The sequence below is a fragment of the Aulostomus chinensis genome, chromosome 7 (genome assembly GCF_037954235.1).
Source record: "Aulostomus chinensis isolate RoL2024-O1b breed Wild chromosome 7, RoL_Achi_v1.0, whole genome shotgun sequence".
NCBI lineage: Eukaryota > Metazoa > Chordata > Actinopteri > Syngnathiformes > Aulostomidae > Aulostomus > Aulostomus chinensis.
This window is the reverse complement of record NC_141326.1, coordinates 22777001-22799743: the sequence shown is the minus strand read 5'-3', so window position 1 is coordinate 22799743 and position 22743 is coordinate 22777001. Positions and strand designations below refer to the sequence as shown.

Below are 22743 nucleotides of genomic sequence, written 5' to 3'. Positions count from 1 at the left end.
GCACACTTAAGCACAAGAAACTGATGTCTGCAAAGAAGCTCGGAAGCTGTCCATGGTGCTGAAAAACAACCAAAAAAATGGCTAAAACTCTTGATGGAGCACAAGGCACAGCAGGGACGTAGGCTACACCTCAGCCGCCTCTCGTGTCCTGATGCACGAGTCTGCAGCCAAATATGGTCCACGGTGCAACACATGCTTAGTAGTGCGCGCAGCTGTCTCAAGCCCCCCGAGAGATGCCAGGTTTGTGTTATGGAACACAAGAGACATTTCATTGATTATGGTTATTTTGGAAAATGTCACTAGAGCAGCGTAGCCCGATGATGCTGACCTTTTAAGCAGCGTAAGCCTGTTGAACAGCATAAATAAACGATGCAGTTCAAGAATGAATATTGACCATGATTTATAACAGATCAGAAAATCGTATTATTTTCTCTTCCAAACAAAACACGAGTCTAAAACTATCATTTACACAATAGCTACACACGGAAAACCAGTTATGTGCCACAATAAACCGTGTTATATTTTATTTAGGTGTAATATTATAGTTTAGGTATAGCCAGTTGGGGTAATGATGAGGCTTTGCGGTGTGTAGAGGATACACACACACACACACACACACACACACACGCACACTAGCTTTAACTTGAGGTTTTGGAGATGCCGCCTACTTTGACAACCGTCACACAATGATTAGTTCCCCTTACAGCGAGGCAGCAGAGGAATTTCTGGGTGCAGATAGGACCACTCCTCTCTCTGCATATGATTTTCTCTCTCCTCTCTCCACAGTCGCGGCTCGGTGGTGAGGAGGGGGGAGGGTGGTCTTGCAGTAGACGAGAGGAACAGGAGTTTATTGAGGAGTAGCTGCAACGGCAGGGAAAAAAACGCATGAGCACCGTCGCCTTGCGGATGGTATGAAGAGAGGAGGAAAATAGCGCGCTTGGATGAATGTTATGCCGAGAAGCTGAATTGTTTAACTTGTTGATGCGACGTTACTGTACGGTTTTTTTCCCCTCCGTCGTCTGGCTGCAGTGACAGATAGATGGGTGGCGGAATCGCAAGTAGTCTCTTCCGAGGATTGGTATTTTATTAACTCCCCGTGGAGGCAGTTTAAAGAGCAGCCTTCCCTAAGGTAGGTGGTTTTCTTTTTCACTTAGATATTCAGTGAAAGAAAGAAAGGAGAAAATAAAAAGGAAAAAAAAATTCTTGCTGATTGGCGACGATTTCCCAAATACATTTCTGCCGCAAATTGGTCTCCCGTAACTGAACAGTTACACTGGATGAGGCTGGAGAGTGAGACTCAACAGGGCTATGCGCAGTATCAGTCTAAGTAAAAGGCTTTTGTGTGTTTTCTTATCACATCCTCTTGAGCCGAGGTGAGCCACAAGCGTAACCACTCGTGTCTCTGCTGTTCCTCCTGCAGATGCAATTCATCCCCGAGCCGTAGCACTGTGATAACCGGAGCAGGGTCGTATTAAACATTATAGGTCAGCATGGCAGCAGGTGTAGCGGCATGGCTCCCATTCGCCCGAGCGGCGGCCATAGGATGGATGCCCGTGGCGAGCACCCCGATGCCCATCCCTCCCCAGGACAAGAGGAAAGCCCAGGACGGACTCATCATCCTCAACGTGAGTGGCACCAAGTTTCAAACGTGGCGAACCACTTTGGAGAGGTACCCGGACACTTTGCTGGGGAGCACGGAGAAAGATTTCTTTTTCCACGAAGAAACGAACGAGTACTTTTTCGACCGCGACCCTGACATCTTTAGACATATCCTCAATTTTTACCGCACGGGGAAACTACACTATCCGCGCCAAGAATGCATATCTGCGTACGACGAGGAGCTTGCTTTTTTTGGTATAATCCCCGAGATTATTGGGGACTGCTGTTATGAGGAATACAAAGACCGGAGGCGCGAAAATGCGGAGAGACTTCAAGACGATGAGGAGATGGACATGAACAATGACGTCACGCCGGTGAACCTGACGTTCCGGGAGTACCTGTGGCGGGCTTTTGAAAACCCTCACACCAGCACCTTGGCGCTGGTCTTCTACTATGTCACAGGCTTCTTCATTGCCATATCGGTGATGGCCAACGTGGTGGAGACGGTGCCGTGTGGGACTTTGCCCAACAGGTCGAAGGAGGTTTCCTGTGGAGACCGTTACGCGCTGGCCTTCTTTTGTTTAGACACTGCGTGCGTCATGATATTCACGGTTGAGTATCTCCTCCGTTTAATCGCAGCTCCCAGCAGGTACAAGTTCATGAAAAGTGTGATGAGCGTCATTGACGTGGTCGCTATCATGCCTTACTACATCGGCCTGGTCATGACGGACAATGACCAGGTGAGCGGCGCGTTCGTCACGCTCAGAGTCTTCCGGGTCTTTCGGATTTTCAAGTTCTCCCGACACTCCGCGGGGTTGCGCATCCTGGGCTACACCTTGAAGAGCTGCGCCTCCGAGCTGGGCTTCCTACTATTCTCCCTCACCATGGCCATCATTATCTTTGCAACGGTCATGTTTTATGCAGAGAAAGGCTCCTCAGCCAGCAAGTTCACCAGTATCCCTGCAGCGTTTTGGTACACCATTGTCACCATGACAACACTTGGGTAGGTGGCTGCATACGTTCATAAAATCGTTCAAGCTTGTTATCACTGCCTGCCTTTTTTGGCGTATACGGTGTGTTATCTCGAACAGGAGCAAATATGAGATTAGTTTTTTAAAAGCTGTATCTGGAGGTAAAACTAAATTATTAAGCGACACGGGAGCCTAATCAGGACAGATTTCCAGCCCGTGTTTGAACCTTTGTGCTGCGGCCACAGGTGTGCATTTGTAGGGAATATTAGCCGCCCCGAGCGCCGGGGGCCGCTCGACCAATCACAGGCTTTGCTGGAGAAGCTTCTGTGCTGCATTCACTGCCTATCAATGAGCCCGCACTTCACAAGCAGCCCTTATCTCATCCCTCACTTCTGCGCCGTTATAGAAAGGTGAACACAAACAATCTAGCCAATCAGGGGACGGGTGTGTGTGTGTGTGTGTGTGTGTGTGTGTGTGTGTGTGTTGGGGGGGGGGTACTTTAAAGACTATATTAGATCTAAAGACCAAATACATCAAGGCGTACAAACGGTGAAATGATGGTGATTATCCGTGCCGCATTTACAGACCAAACTGAAGCAGTAGTGCGGTGCTTGAGCTAAAGTAGTTAAGCGCGCGCGCGCACACACACACGCACACACACACACACACACACACACACACACACACACACACACAGCAGGGTACAGTAAATATTTGACTGCTAATTTAATGCTCAGGAACAACGTCAGCCTCGCTATGTGCTGATGAAGCATAAAATAATTAAACGCGGTTAAGATGATTACATCAAATTAATTTGTATTGATGAGCGCACTCAGGCGCTCAGTCGCTCGGCGTGGGTTATTACTATTATTGTTATTATTACCATCCGGCTCGCTCGGTATTGTGGGTGCGGCGCGCTCTCCAAGGTGCTGAAAAGTTGTGCCAGTGATCCGACAGGCTGCCATCTGGCTTTTATCTCCTCGAAATAATAAAGTGAACGTGGCGTTTGGCAGCCTGGAGCGTGATTACAAGTTATACGGCGGGAAACAATCAGACCGTTCTTAATGTGTGTATAAAAATATCCCGGTTGCTTCTTCTTCTTCTAACTGCAGCACGCACGAGATTGAACAGCCACCCCCTCCCCCTCTTTTAAGCCCTCCTTTTTTTCCACCATTGATGAAATTGGAATGAGGTCCTTTTGAAATAGTTTAATTTCAAAGTCAAAGCATCACAGTTCAAATATTCCCAAATAAATTGCCCGGGGCTGCGTGCACTCCATCTCAACTTCCTGACTGAGAGGTGTGAGGCATAATTTTTAAAACTTATTTGCAGTGCTCCTAATTTAACAATCTTCATGCATTATGAAACAGCCTGAATTGCGTCTTTCATGTGTTTGATATCGATGCCGTTTGTGTTTCGTCTGCATTGATGCAGCACCTGGACACACGGCTGTACTTTTCATCTGTAGACAACATATCTATTATTAATATTCCTGCTCGTATTATTAAGAAGACTGGCTCACTACACTAACTGCGCTCAGGCTGAGGGACTAGTAGATATCTTGTTTTCTTAATGGCACAGAAAGCTTCCCCGGTACTCAGTCAATACCAGTCGAACTACCACTCAGCCACAAAATGACAAATGAGAGCATAATTAGTGATATGCACGATCCGGTGATGGGAGCTGCCACCTCAGACGTACTGCTGCAGCGGCTCTGCTTTGCATTCAGATATAAAGTACAGATGTTGTGTGTGGGAGAGTGTTTATCTTTTGGGAGCAACAAAGATATTGCTGCATTCATCTCAGAATCCCTTTGTGTTGTTTAAGATGGATTGGAAAAAGATATTCCGCCATGCGAGAACAAAACTGAAATGTCCTCTGTAATGGGGACGTTTGTGTCACTCTATTGTGAGCCGTGACAGCCGGGCTGACAGATTTGCACTGAACTGAAGCCTTGCAGTGGTGCAGAATGCTGCATAGTGGACCACCGGAGGAGAGGACTGAACCCCCCCCCCCCCCACCACATTGAGAGACAAAGTCTGCTCATTTCTCATGAGGTGTGTTTTTAAAGACATATCTCAAGAAATCCTGTTGTGGAGCTGCACTGTGGTTGTCATTATCTGGTGAAAACACTCAGGTGAGACAAATGTTGATATATTCTCCTCCAGTCAGCTTCAAATGCTTATCTGATCAGAGGAGATGACTTATTCTGATTGTTTGTTTCAGAGCTCAGCGTGCAGAAAAATTGATCCACATCTAGCAAATAGTTATTTAAGTCTGATATGAATGGGAGAGTCTTTGCATTCACTGGCAAATAAGCTCTTTACAGACCAGCAGGGGCGCCACTGACTGGAACCACCATTTGGAGCCTTAGAAAGCATCTGATTTCCTTCTGATAGTCAGTGACGCTCTATGCCTGCATGGTATCATGATGCCTTTCCACTACATATATTTTCAATTTCCCTGACTCACACACAGTTGAAGTAAAGACAGTGGTGTGCATTCTCTCCCCTGCTGATGGCCCATTGATTGTGCTTAAGCAGACGTGCAGACATTGGGGGAGCAGGGGTTCCTGTTCAGAGGCACTTGGCAGGCAGCCTGAATGAAAAGGAAGGGTGCCTGGAGACCAATGGAGAATCAATAGCAGTGTGCAGCTGCATGTCATGTCTCTGTGTGTCTACTGCGCTGTGCCACCAAACACAGGACAACACCCACTTATCCCTCCTTTTTTATTGAGCCTAATCTCTGCGGCTGCTCTCGGATAACCAACAAAGAGGAATCTTCCTCTGACACAATGCTCCTGCCAAGATCTTCAAAAATGGGGTGATTGGGTGTAAAATAGGAGATTTGTATCTATGGGGTTGTCTTCTTTGACATGTTTGAAAAGTACACCAAAGCTCTAAATATAATTTGTGACTTGGTAGCATTCAAGGCAGAAATAGATTCCCATATAAAGATAGCATTGCCCTTTATGTGGCGGGAATCAGATGTTGCAGTGTTTGCCGGCTCTTGTTTTCTCTGGATGATCCACACAGTCAGGGTGAATTAGCTGCAGAGGGAGTTTTTGGTGCTTCAGATCTTTTAAGTGATTTAAGGTGTAATGGAGTGCACTGCTGAGAGCAGCTGTGAAAACAGCGGAAATCAAGCGCAACCCACAAGGGAAGAGGAGTGGGGAAGACAGGCTTTAGCCGGGCATCGAGGCACACACTCTGGACACAAACAGACATCACCTTTAATAGACATTAGATGCCCTAACCTCTGATGCAAACACTCTCTTTTTTTAAACAAACACTTTGCCTCAAGTCCTGATGTCAGTAGACTTCTTGCAGCCTCCAGAAAACACAGAGAGGAGTGATCGTTCTAATTCCTGATTTGCTGTGACGTGAGTGCATTGTCCTACGGTGCAACAAACTTACATTGCAGTCACTCAACGTAATTTATCATCATGTCATTTGTCTGTGCTACAGCTCCACCCACCAGATACGACTGGAAAGGCTTGACAAGTGAGCCCTATAAAGCTCTCAGGAAAGGATTTATAGGACAGAGAAGGCAAGGTTAACAGACACGAGGGTCACTGTAGGGCCCATAAACCACCCGAAGTATAACCATTATCATGCTTGCCAGTTTGACACCTCAACCCCATGGCAATCAAAGCCTACATGCAAAGCGTCAACTTCACGGGTCGCTGCGATGCAGCTTTTTGAAGTCCAAACCCTTCTCTGCATGTCAAATATAATTGAAATGTACAGGAACAATCTGGAGGGCGTTTAACTGTATCTGTAGCCAAGAGATAACAAATGCATTCTTGATGATATAGTACTCATGTGGTTAGATAAGTTACCGTGCCCCTGGCAGGCAATGCAGTGGATTTCACTCTTCTTCTTCTCTTTTTTTTTTCTTCTAAATGAGCTCTACAGTCAGTGAGAACATTTGGTGTGTTTGATGATGTACTGCAATGGGTGTAATTTTTGTCTTCAGTAGAATACATTACACCACTTGGCATTGTGTATGTTATGCACATTATGAAAATCAGCAATCCATTAGAAGCAATGTGATGTATTACTGTGTAGAGCAGAAGCGGCTGATGTGAGGTGTGTAGGCTGCCATTAGCCTGTAGCCACACAGTGCCCCTTCAGGTTCTTTATTGGGGAGGAGAGGTGATGCTAATACGAGGCTGGTATAATGGTCCTGAAGTGACAGGTGACTTAATGAGGGGAACCTGGCAGGGAAATGTGTTCTGTGCAAGCTCCTTTCTGCAAATCACTGTGAAATGGAGGAGTGAGAGTGAGGGGCGGGAACCGGCAGCCCTCTTCAGGGGAGATTAAGATTATTGTGAAAGACGGCATCTGTGGGGGTGTGTGTGTGGGGGGGGAGGTGACGGTCTTTTTTTTGCGGAATTGAACATACACAGGGCCTGCTTTTTCTTCATCCTCTTTTTTTTTAAATCACGTACAGTTCAAGTGTGGCAGATCTGAGATTTAAAAGGGAGGTAGAGCTGAATTCTTTATCGTCGTTCATATTTTACAGATTTACTACGCCATATTGATGTAGTTTTATGAGTAGAAACGTCAAGGATTTTCATTTGCACCTGATATTACATATTAATAGTATATTATTATTTTCTATTGAATACAATGTCAAAAAAAAAAAAGTATTTGTGGTCAGTCAAGCCTGAACTGAAAAACAGATTATGGCCAGCTGGTAGGTTCATGTGGTATACTGTGTGTGTGAGCTGACTCTAAAAGCAGGCATGCGTCACTGCGGATGGTCAGATTGATAAATAATCTATATGGCAAGGACAAAATGGTTGTCCTTCCATTTGATTCGATTTCTTTGACAACCCCCGTCGTCGAGGCAGCATCAGTAACACTCATGCCATGGATGGGGGTGGGGGCGGGGGTGGGGGCGGGGGGCTCATTACTTCACTTTGAATGCACTGCATAAAACAGGGAAATAGACGATCATGTTCAGCATTTGGGTTTGGGTAACGTGGTGTGAGGATGTAAAATATGGCATCAGTGTTTTTCTCCACCGCTCAGCATTTTCATCCTCTTCTTTGTATTGTAAGCAACGTCAAAAGATTAATGGAATTTTCTGGAACAAGATTAAAGTTAGTCAGAGGGTATGCAGCATTACTGCATTAGGAAATAAGAAGATATCTGAGAAAACACATCACCTCAATTTCATTGTTGTTAGAGAGCCTTTTCTTTGCCTGGCTCCGCTTCCATTCAATTTAACAGCTAGAAACCCTGACCCAGCGCCAGTGAGTGAATGAAATGAGGAAATATTGCCGGCCATGTTCCATCTAGAAAGTTGATATGTTATAAAAGATACTGGATGTAAAGTGTATGCCAAGAGATCAGTGGATCAAATAGTACAAATGATAAATCCAATCCCCAAATCTATGTCCTCCTCTTGTGCTGCGTGGCTTATTTACATACTCAACATTTGCATACAGATGAAAATGGCGTGTCTGGTCATGGAGATTGGTTGGTATGCAGACACACATAATGCCTCCTCATCACTTTGTTGAAATATACAACAGAATTGCAAGTGGATTCTCTTTAGTTTCAACTCAACCCCAGTGTCTTAGATTGGTGCAATTATGTCGGGATCAGGAGAAATGTGTTCCTCAAAAGATATACAAGATTTTGTGATTGTCAAGCCTGTAAATCAATTGACACGGCAACTATTTCAGGAGAGGTTGGAGCTCCTATTCTGGATGAGTGACACCACTGACACCAACTAATGCCAGCGCCTGAATCACCAGTGCTGGAACCAATATGTCTTACTGTCAATAGCAGCATCATGTAGAAGAAGTTTTATGAGGTGAATTCATCATTAATCTCTTTCTTAGTACATTTCATTACCACCAAATGATTTGCCCATCATCTAATACCTCCCCACACACACCACACACACACATATAGAAGCACACACTAATTAATATTATCCTGTGTATCTAACATGGTTTTTGCAGAAAAAAACATATAATTGCCTCATTGAAATCCTTAAAATGCCACCCACTCCCCTCTCCTTCATTACAAAGTAAAAATGAAAATATGAATATGCATATATTTCTCATTTCACAATTAATCGCAGAACACAAGATGTCTCCTACATCACTGTAAGGAAATCTTGACATGCTGAATTTTGGACCAGGATTAGCATCCAAATAAATGTGATGTCACTAATCCTGCTTGTGGGACCCCCTGAACAAAACCGGATTTTCCCTGACCAGGAAAAACATTTCCACTTTAAATCGATGAGCATAAAAATAACCTTAGCATCAAACTCTACATCATCAGACCCACGCAGGGAAGCCCAAACATTCATTCACAAGGAGAAGATGTTTATATACATCTAATAAAATCAGGAAAATAAAATCCTTGTCTATTTTTGGAGCTGTGCACCCTGATGTCACACTGTCTCCCTCTACCCAACAAGCATGGACACACCCGTCTCACACCGCTGCCTCCAGCCTCCTCTGCACTATAACCTTATCGTCACATCATATCCACACTAAAGACACAGTCTCTCCCACTCGAGAAAAGAAACGGACTGAATGCATATCTACACTGCTTTGTAAAGCGCTGACCGCAGACTGTAAAACAAGGGACCGTGGTGCATTTGTGCACCTCGTAAACTCTGAAACGGCACGACGGTTGTTTAAAACGGGAAAGTCACTACTTTCTTCTTCTTTAACTTCATTATTTTTATAATCTCATTGCAAAGCAAAATCCCATCCAAGCTACAAAATTGCATCAAATGATCAAATCACATTGTTAGCTTCAGTTATCCATAAACCCCAGCATATTCTTCCACTATAAGTCTCTGGGTATCTCTGAGGATTTTCATATTGTTTTACTGCAGCATTTTCAATAATTAGATGCTAAAATTAGATGCCCATTCATTTCTAGATGCCCCCCCCCCCACCCCTCAGTCATCTACAACCACAAGTGCAATCTGTTGGAAATAAAAAGCAAATGAAGCATGGCTGATGTTTTTGCAGAGGGCAGGTTGGATGCAACAGCAGTTGAGCCAATTGGGGGAGGGGGGCCATGAAAAAGTCCCAGCCCTGGGGCCCATGGTACCTTAGTGCTGCCTTGCCCGATAGCATCAATAACCAAAATTTCCATCTACACACAGCAGCTAAGTCCTACCGAGTAAATGAAGAAAGTCTCTCAACCACTATTGGGGGGAAAAAAATAAGATGCAAGAAGATAAGATGTAAGAAAATTAAGAAACACCACTTTATCATTTGATTCATGGTACAAAAGCAAGGACAGAATTACATTCCCTGTTGCTATGCAGTCTAATTTCTCACTAATAGAGAAACACGAGCTCTATCAAAACTAAAACCCGACAAACTTGCAAGGAAGCACATTTTACTGAAGAATGTTTAGCTCTGGTTTTAATTTGATCAGAGACAGTGGTTATTAACGATTCTACTGCTCTTAAGTAGTTTAAAAAATGGCTTTTGAAACACTTGCGTTGTGTGAAACCTGCAGTATCTCTGTATTTGCCTTTGTTTTTATGTTGTTTTTGTTTGTTTTTTTGTCTTCTCTGGAGTATTTTGGCCAATAACCACCTGTGAAATGTATTGTTTTGTCTTCAGCTTTCATTTGAATTATACACATATTCTAAAGATAAATGTTACATTCTCATGGTCAAGGTTTCACTACAAGGTCATAAAACTAATTATCAAGTCGAGGAGAGAGAATATAGCGTTCAAATAACAGAGGAATTAATGTATGAGCAATCCCCTCATGGTCACATTAGTGGGAAAAAAACGTCAGGGTAATAAATTGTAGCATTAAACATATGCAAGTCACCGGCCTTGCTCTTGTTACCTTTGTGTAATTCTGGAGCTAATCAGCATACAAGCACAAGTTTCGGATTATAGAGCTGTAAAATTTTGGTGTCTCCACGCCTGTCTGAACATTATACTACTCATTGGCATGTAATAATGGTCGTTATTTTATTTAAAATGTCTCCGTCATGTTTTAAACACTGAAACAGCATACGTTTTAACTAATTTCCCCAGGCCCAACCCAGTCATTGCTCCTCCTCCACCTCAAACACCAGCTCTGCAGCATGGATAGAAGAGCAAGAACTTGTGAGTAAGGCGATGATAGTCCCACCCATCATTCCGAGGGCTTTGGGAGGCATAGATTGCTCTTTGCACCGATTATTACTCTCAGGCGCATGGGACAGCATAGCAAACACAATATCTTGAAATCGTGCCAGCTTTTATCAAGCCAAGAGTGTGAGTGTCCCTCCCCCTGACATTTGTCTCTTCATCAAAAACGACCCGCAGCCAACAAGCAAACATCTGTGATCAGCAGAGATTCAGAGATTATAGCTAACAGCAATCATCAGTCTACTGCGGGAACGAAAGAGAAAAGAATTCAAAGAGTGATGTAACTCGTGCCCGTCTGACACCTCATCTGAGGAGCGACTGGCTGTCTCTGTGGATAAGCTTTAAGACAGAAAGTTTTTGAAGCGAAACATTAACTACAACATGAGGGAAGAAAAAGCTAAATAGTTAGACAATAGCAGATGGGCTTGCACAGCCAATGTGTTCCGCAATTCTTTTTGCTCTCCATGTTACCTGCTCAAGTGTGATTCAACACTTAACAGGACAACAATCCTTCCAGGCGTATTATGCTGTCAGATTCTGCATTCGTAAGCTGTTTATAGAGATTAATTTCATGGTGACACACTCTCATTGTACTAAAGTGTGCAATGCTAACACCAGTCACTGTCTTGTATCCTGAGAGCTTGTTTGAACTCAATGTAGACTTTATGTGAGCGATTAACAGAAGGCATGGCTTGTCATCAGTCTCAGAGACGGTGGTAAAACTTTGATGGTTACACATTAGTTGAAACTTGGTTTACAGCCCATTCATAACACCTAAACGAGAGCCGCTTCATAGCACGGACATGAATATTAATTCAGCCTCTTTTGTCAGTTTGAAGCTCTCTTTCACTCTTCATGAACCGTCTCGTTTTCTGTGGAGTCTTGTGCCAGTTTACAGCGCCAGGATAGCACAATAAAAGCTCCTCATGATCAATACTGATACCACTTGAATGAATTCCAGAGTGGTCATTGTAAAGGCAGAATACAGATCTCTGTAAAGCACACAAGTGTGGCTGTGAATCAAGCCTCCCATGCTAGTGACTGCTAACCCAGTTTCATTGTTAAGTCTTCGCCACAGGCTCCATAGATTATTAGTTTCTGTATGCAGTATGAATGATAAGAGGCTCTGTCCCATTTCAGTTTAGGTTTTAAGAGCTTCCTCCTGTCTGCCTGGCAGGGAGGTCCTGCTGAGATGAAGGATGTCAGCCTGTCACCCTGATGCATGGCAGCTGTTTCCTGCATGCCCCAGCTTCTATAAATAGCTAAATATATCACCTAATGTAGGCCATTTGGTCAAACAGAAACTACACAGGCCATGATGCTCCAGGGCAATATATTCCTTTCACCTCCAACTGATTCCTCATGTACAGGTGTATCAGTGTCACCATCACGGTCCTAACATTTTCTTCTTCTTTAACTGTCTCCATGCGTCCTCCTTGGATTGATGGCATAGTAATGGCGCTCATATAGAACCATTATTTCATGTCACCTTCACACCCTCAGACATCTTCAACCGATCATTCCAGCCGCTCTAATGAAAGCGATTTCACAAATGAATATGATAAATATTGGGTTCATATTTGGCTATCTATCATGATGTAAAGATAACTGCCAGCTACTTTTATAGGCTGCTGTATATTGGTAGTGGACAGAATAATACAACCACTCCAATAAAATCTTGCAAGAAGTTTAGCTCTTAATTGTTTTTATGTTTATTTTGTGTCAAAAAGGTTCCTGGAGTTGAGTTGGTCAAAAAAAACACCACCTGATCAAATCACAACCGACGGTGTCTTGCTTTAATTGAACACTTTACTGCTGCGCTGAAAAGTATTGAGCAATAAATCCTCGAAAATGGAAATGGCGATGATGCTTTTATTGTTCCCAAACCCCAGTAATTCAGAGCAGTCACATGACAGGTGGAGGGCGGCACATATCAGTGTCTGTCTTCTGTATTTCAGCAGGATTTACAGTCCAATATCATAAATCAGTGGGAATGTATTCCCAGGTGTCTGCATCAACACCGAATGTAGAAAAATGTGAGTACCCACTTTTTCCTTCTACAATGAAATGACATTGTATTATGTGTCCAAGCAAATCCCCCTTCAAATGTCACCAAGGTTGACTTCTGTATTTGATTATTCACTGCAGGGCAGCGCAACTTACATGATTGAAAGTGAAGGAACTTTACATTTCTACTGAACTCCAAAAAACATGACAAATGGAATCTAATGTAGTGACCAAACCTTGCCACAGGATTTAACTTGTTAAAATTAGCAGGGGGTGGGTCAGCACGGTGGTGCAGTGGTTAGCACTGCTGCCTCACAACAAGGGGTTTTTCTGTATGTGGTTTGCATGTTCTCCTTTTGTGGGTTCTCTCTGGTACTCCAGCTTCCTCCAACAGTCCAAAGACATCAAGAGGGGACGAGGCTGATTGATACTCTAAATTGACCGTGGGTGTGGCTGTGAGTGTGAATGGTTGTCTGTCTATATGTGATGGCCTTGGGATGGAATGGCGACCTGTCAACGGTGAACCCCGCCTCTACAGCATAAGCAGCAGAAAATGGATGGATGGATGGAAAATTAGCCGGACGAGTAATACTGCTAACAACTGAAAGCATCATTAGTAAAAAGTAATATACATGCCATTTTTAATCATTTATTTTCTGATTATACCACTGCATGTTTCACTCAAGCCGGATGGAAATGGAAAAATGCCTTTTTTTGGGATGCATATACCAACAAATTACAAAACCAATAATCCACCTGCCAACTAAACCAATTTTTTTACCAGCATGTATGTCTATGAGCTACGTTGTTAGCTAGATGACAAAAAACGGTATGTCCACATGTCTTCGGCTCCTCGCCACCTCAACCTCAGGTTGCTTTCCCCAAATATTGTGGTTTCTGACCCACTGGCTCCACGATATTCACAGAGGAAAGTGGGATATGCCAGCGCTCCAGATTATGCCCTAGGCGTTTTACAGAGGATTGCTTCAACTACATGGCACAGAATATGTGCTTAATCTCTCTCCTTGACAAATACTGCTATCCCCTCACTGTATATCATTGCAGCCACATCTAACGTTATGTTACAACACACTCAGGATACACCCAATTTTCAGCATTCCAATAAAATTCCTACTAAATTTATTACCTGTTTATTAATGCAGTTTCACTCAGAAATACCGCACAGAGTTCTGACAATGTTGTTTCAACTAAACTTTCACGTAAAACTAGACTTTCTGCCTTGTGGGCTTTCACTTGTACCAAGTTACAGTAAAATCCATCCGTCCCAAGTCTAAAATACCCTTTGGTGTACCCTTTCTATTCCTGACTTTTGCCATTGAACAATGTCGGGATTTTTGGTTTCTTTTTTTGCAGTCACAGTGAGGTTATAAGCGTCATCACCTTGCTATCTTATCCTATTTGACTTTTGTGTGGTATCTTGTCATTTTTCCAAAAATTAATTCTTGATTTATAGCCAAAAAGATGTTTAAGAAGGTTGCGCTGACTTGAGGTTCTAATCAGTTTATCGTTTGAGTCCAAGTAGACGTTTGTTCCCAATTTAATACTGCCTCAAGGCATTCCCGCCACAAGAGTGGATGGAGAACGGGACATCATGCTGACGCGGAGGCATGACAACAAAATGACAAATCCAAATCCTAATCCTATCCTATCAATACTTTCTGATTCTGCACTGGTTAGATTTCTTAGACTTAAAATGCCAACAAAGTAAACGGTTTATTCAAATAGATTAGATAGCTACTGTAGATTGATATGTTTGTCTAGGTGTTATTGAAGTGTGGGTTCAGCTCCCACCTTGGGGATTTCCTGCCTGTGTGTATCTCCACAGGCACTATCTCAACCGCTTACGGATTGCATTTCCATGTGGGGATTTTTGCTTCTTTTTCAAGGTATTAGTGGAAAACCATAAACAGTTGATTATTATTTGTATTTTTCCCCTCAGCCAATTGTCCCTAATCCCTGTGGAGGAGCTTAAGAGTTAGATTTCTCTCATGCATGGCCTTTTCTTTCATTGTGACTAAGCCACATATTTGGCCAGAAAGACAAGCCAGCGAGTTGGGCTGAGAAGAAAGTCACCTAAACATGAGCACTGATAAAGCTGGACACTGCAATCAATTTCACATCCAGCTTCGTCTCATTTGCTTGGACATACAGACACTCTCACATGCAAACACACAGAAAACCCACATCATTTACATTCCTGACCTATCTGCCTGGAGCATGTGTAGGGGTTTGAGATCCTCTGGTCCTCGGAAGGTCACTGGGGAATCATGGAGACATATCCACCATCATCCTCTCCAACGTGACATTCAATTACCTCTAAAGGTGAAGGGGTCTCATTCAGATCTAAAAATCAATTTTGCATGAACTTTGCTCGAGGTTTACGCCTACAGGTTCTTCTCCACAATTTCATCCACGCACGATAGTAACGAAAAAAATAACAACAACAACAACAAAACAAGCTTCACCGCTGTTGTTCTAACTCCCATCATCTTTTCTATGAAATGGAATCCATCAAAGTTAATGGGCTGTAATCATCCCCACAAATACACTGTCACACGTCCCACTGCTCGCTCCTGAGCGTCAACTCCCGGTCAATGGGATGTAAAGAGTGACAAGCATGAGGAACACAATTTCCCAAATCATTAACAACTGAGTGAGAAACTAAAAAAAAAACAACTTCACAATTTTCCAGAATTTGAAGATCTCATCTGTTGGGGTCAACATCTTCGGGGACTGCAGAGGAGAATCATTTATTAGATGTGCATGTGACATTCAGTCAATATCAGGGACACTGTGGTTCGGGCACCTATCAGCACTGTCATCTAGTGAAATAATTCTTATTAAGTATGTTGCAAGTGACAAATCTGCTATCAGGCAGATAGATTAATTTTCCGAGTGGCCAATCCTGCCAGCTTCATATCAGAGTTCAGCGTATAGTGTTTATCTACTTATTCATCACACAGGCGCGCACACACACACACATACACACCCAGCAGACTACTCTTTCAGTGCCTGGTATGGCAGCGCTCCAAGAAGCTTGTCCCTGATGCATTTGGGTGTTTGATAGGATGTTTTAGCCACAGTATTCCCACAAGACAATTTGTAGACCTCAACAGATGGAAAAGTCCAATTAGAACGCAAGCAAATGAATGGGAGAAAGGAGAGAGGAACGTTCCAACTCATCCCCCCTCCCCCAGGACGGCCTTCTAATCTTAGAGTACAGGTAAAAAAAAAAACATCGCTTCACTTTGGGATGGGAAACATTTTAAATAAAAAAAAAAGAAGGGGAAGTGGAAAAAAAAAATCTCTGATTTGATTCCTTAACACAACACAGTCAAAGAGGTAGGCGTTGAATTTGATACAGCTCTCACTGACTTCACATCTACAGTATATATAAATATCTCCTTCTGTTGTCTGATTCTTCAAGGGCAGACGTCCCACAAAGCGATTGCCTTGCTATCAGCCAAGACCAAAAAAAGGAGAAGAAATGAAAAAGTGCTTAAATATAGCAGCCCCCACGGGATAGTAGGAGGGAGGGCGTGCTGTAGTGTGATTAAAATGAATAACCTTCATTCACTCACGATTGTCAACGGTAGATCCGAATGTGCCGTCCACGGTGAAGCCAAAGCTGTGCTTTTTACTCTGCCTTCAGAGTGTTAACATCATTATTCATCAGGAGGCTTGTCCTCTGCCGTAGCAAAGATGTTGAAGTTATAAATAATGGGAGTTGTGTCATTAACACATACTTCCTCCTTGTGGCCCAGGGTCGGTTTAATTCAGGCTTCGGCTACCTCTCTTTCTGAAAGCAGACATATCCGTAAACCCTCTGATGACTGATAGATTGTGTGGATGGAAGACCAATTTTCATCAGCAAAATGACCTTTCAGTTTTGTTGTTGTTGTTCCAACCATGGCCTTGAGTTATTATTTTTCATGTCATTTTTTGATTTGACAGGAGAAGTCCTGTGGAGCGAAATGGGAAAAGTAATGATGTCCCCATACGTACGGAGCAACATGGAGGAGCCGGGGAGGTGGTAGATATGGCTGCAGCTCGCAGCTCTGCTCTGCCCCAGGGGCCAGTCAGCAACTGTTAGAAGAGATGCCGTTCTTCTCAATACTTCCCCACAGGTTCTCACTGGTTCCTGGTACTTGCTGTTATCTGGGCTCACTGCTGTCACCAGCCTGGCTGCTGTCCACACTTCTCCGAGAGAGCGCTCAGTACATTTTTACGCTTCAGCACTCTTTCTCTCATCCCAACCTCCGCTGTTCCCCCCAGTATCACTGGGAGATTTTTGTTTTTTCAAAGTGTTCCTTTGAACTTGCAGCTGTCTTTTTCAAATGGCTGGATTTTGTACCTTGATGTTTGTTTCAGACATTCTCAGAGGAACTTAAAATGCCTCTTTTACTTGTGTGTCACAAAGGCCAATTCAATATGTTCTGTGTATGCACAGTGTCCCATATGATACATTTAACTACTGTAAGTGTACAGTTAAATACCGAACATGATGAAGAGGAGCTGCAGCTGTTGAGCCTCAAAAGCAGCTCAAACAGAGAACAGAACTTTGAAGTGTTGAGGGAAGAGAATAATCAATTATTCCCCCACCCCCATCTCTTTATTTACTCTTCTTTCCTCCAATTCTAGAAATAAATTTGGCCTTCTAGCCATTAATTTAGATGGTTACTTTGTGTCTTGCTGGTATATATTTTTTAGCTTTCTTTGTAACAACTGCCAAGAGGTTAAAGTTAATTATTGGCCATAGAAATAGCCATTCCATGAAACAGACTCAGTACTCCTCCATGAGATGTAAAGGTCCGTGTGATGTTTACAGAAAAACGAAAATATTCCAATCTTTGATCACATTTATTCATCCTTGGCAAAGGTGACACTGAGTTTCAAGAGAATCAGCCGAGTATTTTATATATCATCCATCTGACGGACAGACAATGAAAACATAACCTCTTCGGCAAAGGTATCAAGGTCTGTTTACAGGCTTTTCTGGAGCTTTCAACCACATCACACTCTTTTTACACAGTTTTAACACTTCTCTCTGTCACTATCAGCTTTGGGCTCAGTTGTCATGGAGATGGATCTCTTGACATGCAAACTCAGTAACTGTTGTGATTTTATCCATACCAATTTTTAAGAATGAAATTTCACCTTAGGAATAAGAGTTTGACAAAGTCAGTCAATTAATCGCTTTGATGGGCAGAAAATTAATCCATCTAGCAAACGGTCACTGGGTCCGCCATCTGAAGAGAAAAAAAAACATTGTTACTGTATTTTGTCTCTCGTGGTTGGAGATAATTCACAGATTCTGAACTTTTGGTTGCAAAGTATTTGATTTGCTACCCTCTATTTCAGCCCCGGGAAATTGGGATGGCATGGTGAATATTTTCCACATTCAACAGAGTAACTGACTCAAATGGGCTTATTTGAAATAAAGTCATAGTACAACGTTACTGTCACCCTTTCCTGGCAGTGAGAGATGAGAAACAAGCGTGGACATGTGACCATTTCATTGGCTCCGCTATAACCTTCTCCAGTTTGGATATAAAAATGGTGGATAAATTGTGTGAGTGTCACACAACCCACATAAATTTGATTTGATCCATTTGGAAAGTCAAGAAGAGCTGCATGACTGAATTATTTGTCCACAATGAAGTTAGCAGGGGACTAAGCCAAACTGCAAGTGGCCTGCTCCGCCGGCTTGTCTCTGGTCATGGAGCATGTGCAGCATGTATCCTCCAAGAGTGTCGCCACAAATTTAATTGCATCGATTTGAGCTCAAATCAAACGGTAACATGTCAGGTTCGGTGCTACAATGAATCAGCAAGTGCCGAAGTGTTTGTTTGGTTTCAGCTCAAATCAAAGTGCACGTGGATTAAGATTACGGAGATTATACTAAATGGATAATTTCGACAGTTTGCGGCTCTTAGTGGTAGATCACTAATGGTTTCAAGCTTAATATATGTGGCTGGCTTTTTCTGTATGCTGGAGTCAAAGAATCTATGGGGGAAAAAAACATTTCGAGAGTACAGGCAAAGTAAATTTCACTTTTTCTGGTTAAGTATCACCTGAAGCTCCATATACTGTGAAATGAAGTGAGATATTCCTGGCGGTGATGAGCTTAATGGGCATTGTGTGAACTCATTCGGCGTGGGTTTGAATCTAAGCAACGTTCATCGTAATGAAAACATGACGCACTTTTGCTTTAATAAAACATGTAAATGTGTCTTAATGGTGACCAGAAGTCAAGAGTCAGCGAGCTAAAAACCTGGTGATGCTGTTGACTGCCATTATCTGATTTTTAGATGTAGTAAATTACTAGTGCTCACACTGAAAATTTTAAGTTTTGGGCCATTTGGTAAAGAGAGCTGATATCCGGCTGCTCAGAGTGGAATTGCAGATCAAAGTTAATCTTGCACCGTCTGCTCTGGTGCAGCGGAGCACTAATCTGCTGTCAGTGTGATGAGGCTCCTGGACCACTTCCCTTTTCTAACACAGAGGCGCTAATCCGCAAGACCTTTCATGTTTTTCCTCCTCTCCATCACCTGAACACACAACAAAGGTCACAGGGGTTATTTTAAAAGCTTACACCATTAGCATAGGTCCTTATGGAAAGTGGGATTCCGTAGGTGCACGTGAGCAGCTTCCTCTTTTCCCTGCTGCAGAGGACAATGAAACAACAAACGCTGGTACGACTCCATACGCTTGTGAAACGGTCATCTCTGGATTTCAGTGTTTTAACTGCATATCTGGGATGTGAAGGTCTGTGTTGGGCGTGTGCAAGAAAATGCCACCCCTCTCTCGCTCACATGCCAATTAAGCTACGATGAATACGGTTCATTAGCATAATCGCTCGAGTGGCTGATGATTTTTATTATCACGTTCTCTCGTAATCTATAGTTCTGGCGCCCCTTTGTTCTTCTTTCATGTTCCTTTGCCCTCCCAATTCAGCCACAAAGCACTGTAATTACATTATCAAAGTATTATACTGACGTAGTGGCAATATTTTTAGCCTCTGGCTTTCCAAAGAAATGTGAGGAGGATGTGAGGAAATGACAAATTAATCTTTAAGCAATGGTTCAGTCGGTTTAACTAGGTTTCATCACGCCAAGACTGATGGAAGACTTGCATCATTAGACCTCCCTCTGACACATACAAATGGTTACGTTCGCTGTTGCATGTTTGCAGGATAGCATGCGATTTAATGGGTCCATGCAGATACTTAACCCGTGTAAAATGCCTATTAATGCAGAACAACCATCCATCCAGTAATTAAAGACACTGCCCAAGGATTCGGTGAAAATGGTGAAGATGAGAAGCAGAGTGAGCAGTGAAACAGCGGTTTTTGCATAGGACAGCAGTTGTTTCTCAAGTGTCAGCAGGTGTAAGACGGAGAGATCGGAGAAGAGCAGAAGAAAAGAAAAAATGTCAAGCAGGGCTGTTCTAGCAGAGCATGATAATAGAAAAAGAGGAGAAAAAGAAAGCGAATGAAGCGTTTCATCTCTAACTGGTAGTTAGAGGCAGGCAGGTCCTGGCAGAGGAAGGGTGAGTCAAAGTCAGGAACGGAAGAGCGGTAGAGAAGAAAGCTTTTTATCATCCCTGACTCTTAAGAAGATCTCCCAAATGAGAGAGGGCTTGCATGCTAATGTCAAAGCCGTGGTGATAACTAGCCGCCTGGTTTCGCGGGGTGAGGGTTAAGCTGGGATTTGGAGGGCTGAGGGAATACATGTTTGATATGTGAGCGGGAGAAGGCTGAGGTGCCTTTGCCAGAGCTATATGTGGGGGATTATTCTATATGGTTTATCTGTGTCTGCTTGGTTAAGAGAGAAGAATTCTACTGGCCTTTATTGGGTTTGTGTAGTTCTTGACACTCCAGGGTGAATGTTCAGCTGGAAGATCAAAGCCCCATTGACACTGGCGCACCACGAAGTCGTCATTCACAATACATTAACACCGACTGGCATGCAGCTATGCGTGCCTCGCTGTATAGCTTCTGAGCTTCACATGCTAACCTTCAGCTCTATCCTTTCACAAGTCTGCAGAGACAAAATCTCAGCTGGATTGTGGGAAGCATAAAGAAATCATCTCACACATTCCCTCCACTCTATTACAACAGTCAGGCAGAACAATTTTTACCCACTGAGTCGGTGATGTTCACCTGGCTCAAAGTTGTCCTTCCCTGTAGCTATTGTTTGCAGTTTCTCATACTGTAGCACTGTTTTCCCCAACCACATGCACTACGCTAGGCAGTGCAGTCCTCTGGCTCCCTCCTATCTCCGCTCTCCTATCTCCCCATTATGTTGTGTAGTTCTGCCAGCCTCTCCTTCTCTCCCTTATCACCTGCAGTGAAAATCTAGCGGGCTAATCCCAGTGCCTGTGGGATTCCCCCCTCTATAATGATGTATATCTGAGGGATAGCATCAGAGCAGAGTCCTATCAGCCCACACACTCTTAATCCCATCAGTCTTTGGTGTTCAAACCCAAGAGAGGGAGCATTTTGGATGTTGTGCTCCCAGGCTGGAGCTAGAGATGCACTGCAGTACACCAGGAATGATACGCGGTGTTACAGGGATCATGTTGGAGATCATGTTCATTTATTGTGCTTCTGATTTGTGAAACCTTGTGGTATATCTCCCTCTGGATTGCATTGCAGAGGAACATACTGTAGCCGTGCCACTGCATTGAAAGATTCTTGCAGGGTGTTATCTGCTAGTGTTGCTGCCAGTCTCTCTGGCATTGCAAAGATTTTATTTTCACTCTTACAGTCTGTTCATGGCGGAGGTAGATAAATACAGATTGTTCTTAATATTTTAACACACTGACCAAAACACAAAACAGATTTACATTTGGTTCATCAATAATATAAATGTATCATACACCAGAGAGGGGCTTCTTTTATTCAAGAAGCTAGCGTTGTTTATCTCTAAATGCAGCAATCTCTGTTTGCTGCAGTTATCTTGCCTTACTCAGGGGTCGGATACGCAATGCCTATTGGCGTAGCAAAGAATGATCATATATAGCCTTTTCTTTCTTGGTTTACAAACTACATTTTTTATGAGGGCTCTTAATATGACAGAACCGCCCTCAGAACCTCTCCTGCAGTACTTCATAAATCTTGCCGTCTTCACAAATACATCCCAGAAAAATTTATATTTCTTGTCACTGATGTTAGTGTGCCTCTATGACATGGAGGCAGTATAATCCATTTCCTTGAGATTCTGAATTCATAGTTGTATGGGCATGATGGAGTTCAGGAGGAAAATTACATTTTTTGGTACATCTATTATTTAACTGTCAGCAAGGATGAATATTGTACTCTTTCAGCCTCGTGGAGAAGATACAGAGAGCCACGTTGTCGCGGAGCATTGCTCCATTTGCTCCTTGTCATGACTTGTAAAAAATGTAGCCTCTCTCCGTTGGTCAGTGTAAAGCTTCATCACATCCATGTCAGCTCTGACAGATAAGATTTCAATGTTGTGTCCACTCTGACACCCCTTCATCCTCAGCAGTAGCGATACTTTCACATCACGCCCACGGGGGATGTAGCTACTATGAGGGTATCGGATACTTTCCGACCTTGCCGCTATCCAGTCGCCCCTGCTCTGCCTCTCTGTGTCATTATCAACTTTTGATTGGTACAGTCAGTGACAGTATCGGAGATTCAGGATAATTGACAGATTTTGGTCTCGCAGGTTTTCGAGGGCTTGTCTGAGTAGTAGGGGCCATTAAACTGTGAAACCGAGTGAGGGGAATTACCTCAGGAGGCACTGATAGGAGGCTCAGATTGGATGTTTGGTGAAGGTCAAAGAGAAAATCATGCATTCACAGAATTTTCAAAGACAAATCGAGGACTCTTCATGCAGAAAGAATGTTTTGACAGTACCAGTATTTATGAAATTATCAAAAAATAAAAAAAAATACCAACGTCACCCTACAAGAGAGTGACCTTGACACGTTTTTCCAGTAAAGAGCTTCTTCAAATGAGTGCTTTGTGTT

General features: G+C 43.2%; 1 protein-coding gene across 2 annotated transcripts in view; it reads left to right on the top strand.

The window, feature by feature from the left end:
- The first annotated feature begins 597 nt into the window (after nucleotides 1-597).
- The window catches only part of LOC147259108 (A-type voltage-gated potassium channel KCND2-like), a 36535-nt gene continuing 14389 nt past the window's right edge, over nucleotides 598-22743 (top strand). The window contains exons 1-2 of one of the 2 annotated variants that reach the window (XM_086209341.1): nucleotides 598-1129; nucleotides 1421-2602. In XM_086209341.1, the coding sequence (XP_086065467.1) occupies nucleotides 1491-2602 (1112 nt within the window). In that variant the 5' untranslated portion in view covers nucleotides 598-1129; nucleotides 1421-1490. The remainder of the gene's footprint in view (nucleotides 1130-1420; nucleotides 2603-22743) is intronic. The other variant, XM_086209343.1, reaches the window with a different exon arrangement.